The sequence below is a fragment of the Schistocerca serialis genome, chromosome 7, assembly GCF_023864345.2.
Source record: "Schistocerca serialis cubense isolate TAMUIC-IGC-003099 chromosome 7, iqSchSeri2.2, whole genome shotgun sequence".
NCBI classification, from domain to species: domain Eukaryota; kingdom Metazoa; phylum Arthropoda; class Insecta; order Orthoptera; family Acrididae; genus Schistocerca; species Schistocerca serialis.
Window position 1 is genome coordinate 456,189,120 of NC_064644.1, and position 15,272 is coordinate 456,204,391.

The 15,272-nt window shown below is 37.3% G+C and overlaps 1 protein-coding gene across 3 annotated transcripts in view; it reads left to right on the forward strand.

Moving 5' to 3' along the window:
- The window catches only part of LOC126412471 (heterogeneous nuclear ribonucleoprotein 27C), a 62,909-nt gene that overhangs the window by 13,625 nt on the left and 34,012 nt on the right, over positions 1–15,272 (forward strand). Inside the window, exons 7-11 of one of the 3 annotated variants that reach the window (XM_050082082.1) lie at positions 444–576; positions 686–727; positions 6,953–7,090; positions 8,746–8,883; positions 10,306–10,406. In XM_050082082.1, coding sequence (XP_049938039.1) covers positions 444–576; positions 686–727; positions 6,953–7,090; positions 8,746–8,883; positions 10,306–10,406 — 552 coding nt within the window. The remainder of the gene's footprint in view (positions 1–443; positions 577–685; positions 728–6,952; positions 7,091–8,745; positions 8,884–10,305; positions 10,407–15,272) is intronic. The other 2 variants (XM_050082084.1, XM_050082083.1) reach the window with 2 other exon arrangements.

Genomic DNA, 15,272 nt, shown 5'->3' on the forward strand with positions numbered 1-15,272 from the left:
GTGTTGTACTTGTAAGTTGTGAAATCTGTGCTATAAAATTCCATTTGGATTGACAAATTTGTAACTGGAGTTCAGTTCATTTCAAAGCTAATAATCAATAAGTGTTAAAGGATTCTTTGCAAGTGATGGCATGGTCTAGCAAGTATTTTGGCACATTGTTCCAGAGAAGTGTGCTTTGCTCTTACTTTATCAGCGGTTACTATTGTTGCAAGTCCTTGCCTGATGTATTACAGTTACATAGAATGAATGGAGAGTCAAGTATCTTCGTAATGAACTGTTACCACAGATTAATAAATTTTCTCTTCAGTGTTTGTACAATAGAATGCTTACGCTTCTTTGTTTATATTGTCAGCTTTTGAATAATTATTGTCTCTGTTTCAAGAAAAACTGTTTTAAGGAGTGCATGAAGAACATGTTGAATAACATAAAATAATTTTTTGCAGGGAATGGGCATGGGTGGCCCAAATGGGCAGATGGGTGGTCCCATGGGAGGGCCGATGGGTCCAATGGGTCCTCCAGGAAACATGATGCAGGGATATCAAGGTTGGGGAACTCCACAGCAGACTCAGTATCCAGGTTTGTGTCATTAGTTAATACACAGTGCTCATTATGTGCACTAGTAAGGTATAGAAATTTAGGAAGCAGTTGGGGTAGAAATCAAAAGTGTGGCATTGTGTGATTTCAGGACATTGGGGGCCTTCCCCCTCGAATCAGCTGCCTGTTAATGGTACGTCTAGGAAAAGTCCATATCGGCCTGTTTCTTGATGTTCATTGCTTTAGTTTAGAAACCTGTAGAGTGGTTTGTAGCTTTAACTTAGTTCATTACTTAAGATTGTAGTGTGATGGAACTTTGAGATTTTTACACCAGAAACTATGAACAAGATATTGCATAGTGCCTTGACAAGTATGCAGATAATTTATAGATGTTTCATGATGCTATATATATAGCAGAAAAGTAGTTTTTAATATTTTTTGGAATTGCATAGAGCATGAAGATCAAGAAGCAGATGTTTTTATTCACTAACTTCTTTTGGCCTATTGTAGCCATTCCTTCTTTCGTGCCAATGGTGGAAGGCACTTTCTTCTCAATAGATGTAAGTTTTCAGTTTATTTTCTGAGAAGCAGACAGCTAATTGCAATGTAGTTGCGAATAAACAGATCAAATTCTGGTACAGTTTGACGTGTTGTTCATCTGACATGAGAAAAAACTCAAAAGCAATAATTGGACTTGATACATCACTTCAATGAATTCACTTCACTACACGCGCGCGCGCGCGCGCGCGCGCGCGCGCGCGCGCGCACACACACACACACACACACACACACACACACACACACACACACACACACACACAGAGTGCAAGAACATACCAATTGATTGCCATTAATACGCCAAGTTTCACTACAGAAGGCATTCAATGTAGTACATACAGTGAGTGATAGACTGGTATACTGGAATAATTTGTAGTTGAGCTATATTATCATAAATTGTATTTTTGAACTCTTTATTTTAGGTCATTCAGCCAATACCAGATAAAGTTAATGTTCGCAACGGAGAGTGTTCAGTTTTAACGCTATAACATCTCAAGCTTCATCATAGGAAAGTAAATGTTTGTTTCTTCTATTTGAAGTGGCAGTATACTAGCTTGATAGCACTGTGCATATATCAATTGCTCAGAATAAATTATTGTAATTTATTATTTGGTGTGACAAGATAAAAAATTAAGCAGTAGTTCACATTACAGTACTTCAGTGGGTGGCACATTACAGTACTTGAGTGGGTGGTTCAGTAATTGCAATATGAAGGTATTATGTCACTGTCTATGCAATTATCCCAGGATGAAAATGATGGAAAGTGAGTACACATCTGTAACCAAGTGATCAGCTTCCTGTAAGCAGTGCCAATGCAACTACAGAATTTTAAAGTCTGTAGTTGCATTGGCACTGCTTACAGGAAGCTGATCACTTGGAGTTATGGTGTGCTAGATGTCAGTGTTTGACAACTATATAAATGGATGAAACATTCACTGTTACTTCATGTAATTACTGCATGAAGGGTAAAATTCTGATAGAACCGTTTGTGTAACATAACCTTATTTAAACACAAAAAAATAGCAAAAGTGATCAAATACTCTGCAATTGCATACCGTATTTACTCGAATCTCAGCCGCACCTGAAAAATGAGGCTTGAAATAAAGGGAAAAAAAAATTCCTGAATCTAAGCTGCACCTGAAATTTGAGACTCGAAATTCAAGGGGAGAGAAAAGTTTCAGGCCGCACCTCCAAATGAAAACAAAGTTGGTCCACTGTAATATGAGAGACAATTTATGTCGAATGAATGACGATACAGCTACAGTAGTTTGGTTAGAGTCGTAAGCTTAGCAGTTAAGCTTTACCAGGTAGCAATTGCTATGCGTCAGGCGCTCCGTCCGTATTTATACGGGTACCCTTCCTTTTTCACGTGCTTCGTCTGGTTTGAATCGATTGCTTATTTTGTTTTGATTTGATAAGTGCCGTTTTCTTTATTATAGGTGTTTACGTCACTCTTAAGCTGAAAATGCATTACTGTACTGTGTCATGCATTGTTTGTCGCATTCTGATAGTGCGTGTTTACGGCCTGTCGCCGCTTGCGGCATGGCTTGCTTTTGTGCGCACTACCGCTGCTTACAATTAAAAAAAGAGGAATCTTCTCATTAGCGAAACAATGGCAAGAGACTGCTATTTGTTGTTACACTGCTTCTTTCTTTGATAATGATCAACAAGAACCAAATAATACAGTGCGTATGATAGAACATGTTCTGAACGCGAGTTAGGCGAAAATTTTTCTCCGTTTGAAACTCTTTGCGGCCGCTTCTTTGGTACATCAAATTCTGCACAGAAATTAGTCATCTTAGATATAAAAATCTAGTCAGTTGCTGTGCTTCATTTCTGACTGTATCACTATTAGGCATAAGAATAATACGAATATAAACATGACACTATACGTATATTCTTTCACGTTTGCTGTTGTCTCGCCCTAGTTTCGTAGATTATTAGACAGACAGGATTTAAATGAGATAGCAGTAAACATGAAAGAATACATGGCAAAATGTTTATATTCGTATTATTCTTATGGTGAAGAGAATACTGCATGTGATTTACATTTCATCAGGTTCCTATTAGCAACCATCTCTTCTCACAGGTAGGAAAAAATTCAGAACGTTGACAAACATCCCAAACAGTCTTGCCAGTCGGATTTTCATAGTACATTGAAATTCTGCTACATTCGAAGATAAAAAATACGGAATTTGTATTTACTTCGTTGGATAATGTATGAAAATGCAGTGGTCGAAACTCGGGGCGGAGAAAAAAAGCTCGTCTTCCACCTTTTTTAAAATTTATTTACTGAGGCAGAGGATTTGGCGCCAGTATTTATCTTTGCGCCTATAAAACATGCATGTGTAGCACTACATATATTCGACTGCAAAAGTTAGTTGTGGCGGCACCTACCAATATTTTTCAGAACTTCCGCTTGCTTTGCACTCGATTCTAAGCCGCAGGCGGTTTTTTGGATTACAAAAACCGGAAAAAAAGTGTGGCTTAGATTCGAGTAAATACGATAAATGAGCAATGGACATGGATTCCCACACACCCCACCCAAATGATGTATATGATATTGTTACCATGTTCAGCTCTGCTCACTATTTCTAAAATACTATTGGCTGCCTGTGTACTGAAGTTGTCAAAGTGTGGGAAGAGGAATTTGAGCAACACAAACAGAAAAAGTAATGGTACATCGTACATGTAATTGACAGCTGTGCATGTTTTTGTTTCAGTAGGTAAATTAGTTTAGACTTAAAATTTGTTATTGCATTAACAGATATTCATCTGTACTAGAAATAATTGCCATGGTATATAACCCAGTTTACAAAACATCTGCTATAAGTACTGGTTAATAATTGGCAAAATTAAGAGCCGTATGATCTAATAATTATTCTATTGTAGGAATTTGCATGTCAGTAAAAGCAGTGACAGGGCTTATCTGGAAAGTAACAAGTTGGTTTCGAAATGAAAGTAGTGACAAAACTTTGAACTCTATTGAACTGCTGTTGATTAGTATGCAGAGTTAAACAAGTGGGTTTGTATGTGAAAGTTCCAGTGAGGCACATGGACATTAATAAGAATTTTGTCTGAAAAATAAAAAATTACTACTTCCAATATGTAGAGTTAATGGGTTATGTACTGAGGTGACAAGGAAGAGGCTGCCACAAACTGAAATTACATGAAATTTATAATTGAGCTTGTTGAATGTTGACACCACACTTCTCTTCACAAGAATCAAAATACGTTTTTTTTATTAGGAAGGCCCCTGTATTTTATGTTTTTATTGCAGTAGGCATTAGTATTACTGTTAAGAGAATAAAACATTTATACCTAGGCATTTCTAGCAGAAAAAGCAGGATTATAAAACATTCAACATAGTGTAAAGATTGACTTTTGTTTAATTCCTACTGTTTAATTCCTAGTGTGTCCCTGCATTTGTGCGGAAAAACTCTCTCTCCGCGTGCGCCGCGCACACACACACGCAGAGTTCTGTTTACATGTACAGCTTTAAATCTTTTATTCCCATTTCTGCTAATGAAAGTTAAAAATTACTTCAGGGTTGACACTTTGGCAGGAACAAGTAAAGGCACCTAGGAGAGTTGTCTAGTCCTGCTTCGAAGATTCCTGTGATCTTAAATTTTATTCAAACTTGTAACATTCACACTATTGTTCATCAGTGTATTTTGTAGAACAGATGTACCATATTTTCAGTTTAGTTTCATTTGTGGTAACAAATTCCTGAGATGATGTGGTTACAAAAATTCTCCTGACAAAGTTGTTGAATTTAGTTTAACACAGTATGTAAATGAAACCTTTAGAAAGCATTTTCTTCAGGTTGACATTTTCATGTGTGCAACAGTGTTAGGTTTATTATTAATGTGTTTTTGTGATTTCTGATCAAACTTTATTGTGAAATAATAAGTGACCCTTTGCATTTTGAAAGAAAGGAATAGTGATGTAAAGTAATACCCTGCAGAGGATTTTTGACTGGGTTCTTTAGGTCAGCTGTGTTGGAATTCAGTTGCTGATATTTTTTTTTTTTTGTACTAGGTCCTAACCTCCTAACCCACACAACACAAATTTGCTAGTAAAGTATGTAAACTACCCATAGAATCCAGCAGAATCTGTCTGCATCTTTTTTCCTGATGGAAATGGAGAAACTGGAGCTTGAAGTAACACTCACTGCATTATTTGATCACTTGAACAATTCCGAAAAAGATTGTTGTAATATTCATTCTGCCATCATTTTTCCTGGAGGTGCTGCACGTAATTGACAGCTTTCATCCAATCTTAAGAGGTGACATCACTATCTTCGCTGAGTGTTTAAACTGCAGAAATGTAATCAGGTAAAATTGACAATGTATGCATACAATGGACGGATGACATTGTATGGCAATCTCCTGCCCAAGAGAGTGAGAGTGAATATTTTCACGGAATAAAATTTGATGAATTTGCTTCAGACATTGGCCATTGTTACACAACACTAGTATAAATAAAATATTACCTTCTGCAATATGGGTGGGGGCAGGAATCATTGTGCAGTGAACGATCTCACAGGACAGCAAACCACGTGGAACTGCAACTTCAGTGCAAGTGTGGAAAGTGAGTAGTATTGGAGGGTGGATTTTCAGCAAACATTGGTGTTTACTGCAGTGACAGGTCTCAGAGGATTGTCTTACTGTTTGCCATCCCTCCCATGAGCCTCATCCCCTTACTTGGTAGTTGTCAATCCTAAAGTAATTTTGAACAGATAACAACTACTAACATTTTTGTCCAGTGAGAACCAGTTAAAAAGGTTAGTGAATTAGGTGCAGAATAGTTCTAAAAGGCATGCATGCACCATGGTAATTCCAGTCTTGCTTGGAAGGAATGTGGTTATTGTATTTAAAGTTCGCAGTGTAAACCGTAAGTCTTGTAATTAGGTACAGGAACTCCGTTGGCACTGAGATTTTAATTTGAACTAAAAATATTATTTGTATATGAACTTCATGTTCTTTAAGTATTTTTTTTATTGTGCAGAGGTATTATGATATGCAAAGTAAACATTTAATTTGGCAGATATGGTGTTTTCAACAGTTACATTGATTCCACAGGAGCAAGTGGTCCTTCCACGAGAACTGCCCATAGTTTCGTAGAAATTAGTCTTCATATTTGCTATTTCAAGAATTTTCTAAATGTAAACAGATGGTGTGTTTCATTGCCTTTATCATTGTATTAGATATGCTTTATTTTCTTAAGCTTTGGCACTGTTGTCTTAATGACCCGAGGTTTCATGAAGTTTCATGAAGTTAAGTCATTCTAAAGTGCGGTAGAGAGGAATTGCCATGAATGCGTTGGCAAACTGATGATTGAGAATGGTTAGTGTACTGAGATCGTACATAATTCTGTTTCCCAGTAATAAAGAAATCTGCACTAGTGATAGGCAGAAGACCTCTTGTTAATTTAACAGAAGTATTGGCAGATAAGTAATTTAAGCATGATAAAAAAATTATCAGAAGCAACAGAGGGTTTATTGGTTGTGTTTAGATGGTGGGTGCATTTTGGGTGGGAGGGGGGGGGGGGGTTTCAGGGTGATGGTTAATTGTAAGAAGGAAATTGTGTAAGTTAAAAACATTCTTTGATTACCAGAATTATTGTACTTGTGTGCTATTAGAGGGTCATTTCTGATTTAGACATTTTACCCTGCATGTTACATTTTGTGTAGCATGAAGCATGCAAAGCTGTGATGAATGACTTGGCTAGAGTACCGAAGCTTCTGCTTCAGAGGCTTTTGATGTATTTATGATTTTGCTGACAGTTATTATTGAATAATTATTGTGTTCTTAATGTGAATTTTCCTGAAACGCCTTTGCCCATTTTAAATTGGCAGGATATGGTGCGCCATCAGGCCCTGGTGGTTATCAAGGTTGGGGTGCGCCACCTGGTCCACAGGGTCAGCAAATGCCTCCCCCTCAGTGGGGCTCAAATTATGGTGGTCCACCAGCACAGCAGGGATATGGCTCATATGGTAAACTACTAAATTACCTTTACATGGTGGTGGAACTAAATGTCTGAAATAACTTTGTCACACACAATCACTAAGCATGTCAGGTGATAATGGACTCTGTGAGAGTAAGATAAATCAGAAAATATTATGAAAGATGTAAACATAAGCTCTTTTTGTGTTATTGATTGTGATTAATTGTAACAAAAGTAAAGCATTAAAATGAAGACCACAAAAAATTGTGTGGTTGATACATTACTTATTAAAAATGTTTACAGGGACATTCTCATATTCACGATTGTAATATAATGGTTTCATAGGTAAATAATTATTTGGTTTGGAAGCAGACAGGTAACTAATTGAAAACATGTAAACTTCAACACTGTTGGTGTCGTGGGGTTTTTCAGAACCCATGAGCACTAATAATTTCCAACAGTTGTATTCACTTTTGAGCTCTTGTAACAAAAACTAAAGTGGAAGTACACAGGTTTAAAATTAGTTCCCTCACAAGCTTTTCTTCCTCAAGATACTTGTGCAGTAAGATTACAAAGGTGAAAGTACCCACTGAACTATGGACACAGTTGCTGGTGACAGGATATTAGTTCAGCTTTCTCTTCTTCCCTTTTTTTTCCTCCTAATGTTCTGGCATTGCTATAAAAATCTTATATTGGCATCCCTGCCAATCTTATACCAGTTCTGTTAAGACGATAAGTTGTTATCTGTTGAAGGAAGATGTGAGCATTTTCCTTAGGAAAAACATTACAGAAAGACGGATTAGATACAGTCAAAATTATTGTCCTCTCTGAAAATGTAAGGCACTGATTCCCCCGTGTGGAAGGGATGCATGAGAGACTGAATTCAGACTAAATTATTGTTGATACAGCTGCACATTGAAGAATCAGGGTCACATGGTTTGAAACATAGGAATACAATTTTGATACAGAACTCTTAAGACTTGCTGATGTCTGTCTTCAGTCCCAAAATTATACAGTTCCCGATTGCCATTTTGGAATGGTGGTACACTGACAAGATCAGCTATGGATTTTTAGTTGTTAATGTTTGCTTCCCTTGTGTATTCCAGAAAAAAAAATTCTATTTGGTTTGAGCAAGCATTAAGCTATTTGAATGAATGTCAAGTTTCAGGAGTTCACTGTACTCTTCCATTATTTGTAGCTGGAGATCTTGATAGTTACTATTCGATGATACAAAAGTGTCATTTTTTGGTAGTTTCGCTTCTAGTGCTTAAAATTGTTGACTGTCACAACAAATGGAGATAAACATTGAGTAAATGCTGAAAACCAAGCACACCCCATTTTCACAATATTTTTAAGTCCATTTATAAAAATTTGAATTAAAAGTTAGTGCAATTTGTAGTAGGGTATTCAGTGTGTACTTTGTTAGCAGAATTCGTTTCTACATAACTCGAGTTGTTGCCAGTTACTAAAAACACGTAATACTAATGCGGTTGAATTCGTTAAATTTTTGCGCTCCTGCTGTCCGTTCATGCATATATAAGAAAAGGGTTGTGTTAGGATTGTATTCTGGAAATGAAACAGTAGGTACCCCTCTGGCTTTCTTACGTAAAGCAAAATTGGGCAGTTGGGATTCATAAGTCTTAAAGTACTTTTAACTTTGCAATATTATCAATGTTACTGCCTAAAATGATTGAGGGCTTGTAGGTTACGGTGTTGCTGGTCCACCTCAGGGAGGCCCTCAGTCGGGTTATGGAGGTAACTGGAACTGGAATATGCCTCAGAATGGCCCACCAGCAACAGGTGGGCCACCTGGCCCAACTCCAGGTCCACCTGGTCCTCAGGGTGAGTGCTTCGCAGGCTTCTTTTTTAGTATGCCATTGTACAATGCTTTGTAGAATACTGCCATTCAGTTCATCATTACACTGCATTTTTTCGGTTGTAGTTAACTTCGTCATTATCGACAAAAGCTCAGTTGGCCTGTCTGTGGACTGTCCCTTATCCACTAGCTTCTGTTTGTCGTAGTATGCATATATTTATACGTTCAGAATGGTATGACTCTTTCCGGGATGTTGGAAACAGATAATGGACTTCATTGCAGTGAATTATTTGGTCTACATGCTCCCAGTTGTAACGGTGCTGTAGACACTTGTGTGAAGGCAGTAGATAAATGTTTTCATTAGGCAATTATTATTCTGCTTCAGTGCAGGAAACACTGCTACTGCTCTGTATTGGCAGTGAGGCAAGATGACATTTGATTCTGTAGGGGTGTGACAAGTTCTGTTAAAATTCAGGTTTTGACAGATGCAGATGAATCATAGGGCCAGTGTCTTTCTCCCTTCGAGACATGTATTCTCATGTATTCTGTTGCAAATTTGATACTAAGAGCATTTGCTAATTTTGTTGCTAATTATGGGCAACGTTTTACAGGTGTTTGTCTTGTCTTATGGCCTTCGTGTTCATGCAATTGTCTTTTCAACGTAAAGTTGGATTTCTGAATGATGTTGTCATTCATCTTTGAGGTCGTCAAAACTATTCTTTTTGACAGGTTGTATTCATAGTGTCATTTGTAATGTATGTGTAGCTGTTGGAAGAGAACATTATCTCATGAGAAGGTGACTGATCTTTAACAGAGAACCTAAATGTGAACTGCAGTGGATTGTCTTATACTTCCAAGAAAAGGTAACTGTCACCATTTGTGATAAATTCAACTTACTAAGTGGATTTGGGAGGTTCACAGTTTGGTCAGTCCATTTTACTTCGGTAGTGTAGGGATCAACCAATTTGGTTCTTTTGACTTGGTTGCCCTGAATAAAAATAACCTTTATACAGTTGATATAATTTACAAAGAAATTAATGGACTGTAAAAGTTTTGCAAGTTTTTAAGAAGTATGGTAATGTTGCTATCACACACACACACACACACACACACACACACACACACACACACACAGTTTTCAGAGAAGTTGAGGTTGACTAAACTGGAAGAAATGCAGTGGTTGACATCAACTAGTCTCATTCAGATAAAAATTGTTCTAGCCTATGAGAAAAGTTGACAGTATGAAGAGAAATGCAGTAGAAACTTGTAAAAATTAATTCATTAGGCATAAAACAATGTTTGAAGTGTGTGATAAGCATTAAGTCATTAATTTTCCTGATAGTTTCAAACACAGCATAAAATTTGATGCTCCTTAAGGTTTTTAACATTAAAACCTTAAGAAATCCTTCTACTTAGTCATCTGTTTATACGTGGATCTAATTTTCCAGCTGGAGCAACACCAGGTCCTGGGCCAGCTGCACCAGGGGCAGCAACTGCACAGAAAGGAGCGGGGGACTATACTGGTTATGGTAGTTACGGCAGTTATCCTGTAAGTCATATTTGTTAACTTTCGCCTTACAGTAATAGTATCACATTGCTGTTTGTGAGTTAAATTTTCACTAGACTAAAATTACACAATCGGACCAACGTCTTTCTGCAGCAGTGCCTCGTAACATAATAAAATTTGGTGCACCACTGTAGAACGTGCCTTAATGTTCTATATCATTGTAATCTTTCATTGATAAAATCCAGGCAAACTAGTTTCTAATAGTAAAACCTTTACAGACAGTCTGGTGCATCTTGTAGCTAACTGCTAGGCATTTGATGTCATTTATCAAGGACCAGAGTGAAATGTTTTCCACATTTCTTAATTTTCAGTACATCTACTAGGAAGCTATCTCTAGTTCAATTGTAACACCCATGTGTGCCATATACCTTATAACTCAGTTGTTTGTTTTTATACTTTGTTTTCTTTTGATTAATGCTGGAAGAATTTTGCAACCTGAAAGCTTGCCTGTACTAGTAAAGCAGGGAACCTGTTCAGAGAACACCCATATCTTTCCATGTTACACCCATATGCTTGGCCTAGTGGGAAGGCTTTAAGTGGACAAATATTTCCTGAAATGAAGTAACATAAGGCCAATGCTTCCTGACAAGCCACTTCATGCATTTGGAGCCTTTCTCTAAAAAAAAATTGTTTTTGCAGGCCTTGGTATTTGTTGATAGACTTGTGTTTGTCAGTTTTGAATTCCTAAGTGCTTTGATCCTTTCTTATATTGTCTTATCTCATGTTACTAAATGGAGTAGTATTGTACGCCATTAAGCTGCTGCTGTTGCCAGTCACCACCACCACAGAGTAGTGAAGTTCTGTTCCCATTTTATGGTCTTAGAATTTTATCTGTACCCTGTCAGTCTGTATGTACCAGAGTAGGACACCACCACCAACTCCCCACCCCCTCTCTTTCCTATTTTTTCTCAAAGAGATTTCTTGAGAAAAATTTTTCACATTCTTTTGACTAATTGAAATTACAAGCTGTTTTATTGACACAGTTGCTCCCTAAAAAGTTAACATTATACCTGTTAACAAAGCTATGGCAATTATTGATTACCTATTTTTTGATAGTACACGGAGAAATAGAATGAATGAAAAGAAAGCGTGTATATTAATTTGCAGGCTGTTCTCTTTTCTACATTCCAGTTACTGACTCTGTCATCTACGGTATACCTATTTTTAACTATCATCATCCTAGTAGCATAGCTGTGAAATTCACATGTCAAAGTTTCTGAGGTCATGGTTACAGTGGGACCTGAGACTACAGCTGTATTTATCGGAATACATTTAGGATTTGCTTCTGTGCTGACGTGATGATAGTAATGTCTCTTGCTTTCAAACTTACAGTACGTCTGCCCCCCCCCCCCTCTCTCTCTCTCTCTCTCTCTCTCTCTCTCTCTCTCTCTCTCTCTCTCTCTCTCTCTCTCCCCCCCCCCTTGGGTGCCTGAAAGTAGCAGCTGACACACTCCCTTTCATTCCCATCGTAAGTTGCGTTGAGTGTCGACAACATTGCAGCACTAAATACCTAAGTGTGCCATGATCCTCTGTCAAGATGTTCAGTCTCCTGTGGGAATGAATACTATTGTTGAGTGTTTGCCAGATTTTCAAGTCAGTTAAAGATAACGAATGAATTCAGGTAATCTGTATTTAAAACATGTTGTTAAAAAGCCAAAGTATGTGGTATAGATTTCCATGGTTGGCTGTATGATGTAATTTGCCGCTCTTTCAGTACTCCCCTCCTTGCACTTATTTAGTTCAGTCAAGCTAGTATCACAGCTCCCCCTCCAAGCCTTCCATAGTGCTCTATTGGAGCAAGTGTGACAGACACAAACTTTTGTTTGTTCCACAATCTGTCATTTTTTGGTTGTCCCTCTATGGTGGATATTTCTGCTGTACTGTGGTTTATTCTCACGATAGTAAAGATTTGTTCATTAGGCATTTCATTTTTGTTTAAATTTCCTTCTTGTTTCATCTCAATGTAACAATGTTTAAAACTTGATTAAAAACCTGGTTGCAGTTATACCATATGAACAGCAACTGATTTTTCTCACTTGCAAACAGTGTAGTAAATCATTATTTTGTCATAATCAAAATATTGATCAGAGTTCAGAATCTCTTAAATTTTTTAAAATAAATTATTTCAGCTGTTAAATGTCACCTTTATTTAAGAAGCAGCATCAGTGTTTGCAATGGTGTCCATACATGAGAACTTAATGCAAACCAAATCAAGTATAAGTTTGTAAGATGATAGTACTATTTCCTCCGGTATTTCACAAAATTGTCAGATTTTAAGTGGAGCAATAGATAGTTGTAATGGTTAGTTGATAGTATCTTGCGTATTGTCAACACTTTATAGAGCGCTTTGGCATATTGGCAAATCTTCAACCTGTTCAAAAGCAAGTATTGTTTGCTCCCTTCCAAACATCAAAATAAATCCGCACGTGACCTCAATAGGCAAAGCTTGATGTGCAAATGTAAGACTATCCCTACATACTCTATTGAACAATGTAAAAATAACTTCGGCAGCAATAGTTCAATCTTTGAATACGTGACATCCTTATATTTTTTGTTTGATGAATTTGGGAAAAAACTTTGTCTTACGATTGGGTGAATTATATTTCATGTTTGAAACACGTTTTAAGGTGTGATGTGACAACCTTAAAATGTAAGCTTACTGGTAGTGGGATGCCCTTAACAAATTTTTGTCAGCAATGCTAGTCTTCATATCTGTAATTCCAATGCAAACCTGTAGGAGTTAAGCAAAAATGTTCAAATTTCAACAAGTGTTGTACAGTGTTGAAACTCAGTGTATAGTTGGAGTTATTCTTGTATACAAGATTTTCCATCCTTCGAATTCAGATCCTGAGTATGCTTTGAGAAAGTCTCCCACTATGCTAGGTAGTGTTTATTTCAGGTACATGTGTCCACTGCTCATGTAAAACATACTCCTGTGAATTCTATCATTGTCTACAGGTGTTACATATTCCATGCATGTCATACATCTATTACAAAACAACTCCCCATGATGTGGCTAGATTGGGAGATTCTGGACATGTTAAATCTTTCCAACTTCTCATTTGTAATTTCAACAATGTACACTACATAACATTATGTGCTGTTATTGTACTTTGAAGCTGTGGAAGGGAAAACTAGCCTTCTCATAACACCCAAAATAAATGGGAGCAAGAAACTGAACATTTGTATTCTAGAAGCATTCCATGAATTGCAAATAGAGGCTCCATAAAAGTTTTACATAAAACTCATTTGCAGCTTGTGTATGTAATTGGATTGTTAGTGTATCAAACTCACTATTTTTGTAAATGTTAAAATGGGTTGAAGCAGTTAAGCTAATGGATAGATTTCTGTTCTCCCTCTCTATGGTTGTAATGTACTTAAGGAACAATTTTTTCTTTTTTTTCTGGAAGAGAATAGCTATAAAGCTGGTTAGTCACGTTCTGAACTAGGGGTAAAAGCTACTAATGGCTACTTAGCTGACCAGTGATCTACCTTAATTCTCTACAAGGTGTCCTGTGGAGTAGTTCATAGGTAATGGTGTTAGTTGTCTGTTCATGCACTTCGCTCACATCCAACCTTTGAGTGCCGCAGATGTAAGTATGATAAACAAAGTGCACTTGTTTGAAACTCTACAGAAAGATTTGTGCTTGCAAACATGTAAGAAAGATGTGCACTATTCTTTCAGTTTGGTTTCTGTACTTTCTTCACAGACAGAAAAAATTGAGTGGCAGCCCTTTTTAATCTTTCTTTGGTATATTCCACTGTCCTCAGTTCTGTGGCTTTTCCCTGCTCTTCTGGTAACTTCATCCATTATCATTGCAATCCAGTATTGAGTTATCCTCCTTTCCCCTTTCCCTACTCTTTGCTTCAGTGACTGTTCATTGTTGTTATCAGTCAAGATGTTTCCCTTGTTCTTATCAAAACTTAAGTTCCCTTCCTCTCTTATTTTTAAAAGTGCATCATTTGTAATTTTGTCAGTCCATTTTACTTCGGCATTTTTGTTCACAGCCGTATTACAAAAGTAACGAAAGTATTTTTCCTTCCTCCTGGTTGACTGATGGCTGGCCACTGTGGCAGAGCAGTTCTAGGCGCTTCAGTATAGAACCGTGCTGCTGCTACGGTTGGAGGTTTGAATCCTGCCTTGGGCATGGATGTGTGTGATCTCCTTAGGTTGGTTAGGTTTAAGTAGTTCCAAGTCTAGGGGACTGATGACCTCGGATGTTAAGTCCCGTAGTGCTTAGAGCCATTTGAACCTTTTTTGACTGATGCCGCCTAATATTGCCCTCAAAACATTTAGTGAATTGTGCTTTTACTGTATGTCCAATATAAAAGCCCTTTTCTGGGAACGAAGGGAATATGAAGGGGGGGGGGGGTGACATGAACATTTCTCTCCATTGCTACTGTATAATACAACATGCTGTACCATTGTAACAGGTGTCACAAATGCAGTTTTGATTCTAGTCTCCTCTTTGCCTTGTGAGAAAGGTGGGGCTTATTTCCTTACACATCTCCTCTTGCAGCAGCTCAAAATGGAGATGGCTGTCTCGTGCTTAAATTTGTATCATAATCTGCTTATGATGCAAATTTGCAAAAGAACCAAGATAAGTTTTGTGTGTAATAAGTCTCAGATTTTGTACTGTTAAACTTTTCCATAAAATTTGCCTCCACACAGCTTTGATTTTCTATCTTCAGACTAAGTACCTAAAAATATTTTCCTGTTCAAAGGTTTTCTTCCAGTAATTCTTAGAGGGAATCTTCATGTTTGCTGAGCTGTATTACTTTGGTCTTTCCTATGCGTCTCATTCCATACTCAGTTTCTAAATTCTCACTCTATTGTAGTCCTCAAGA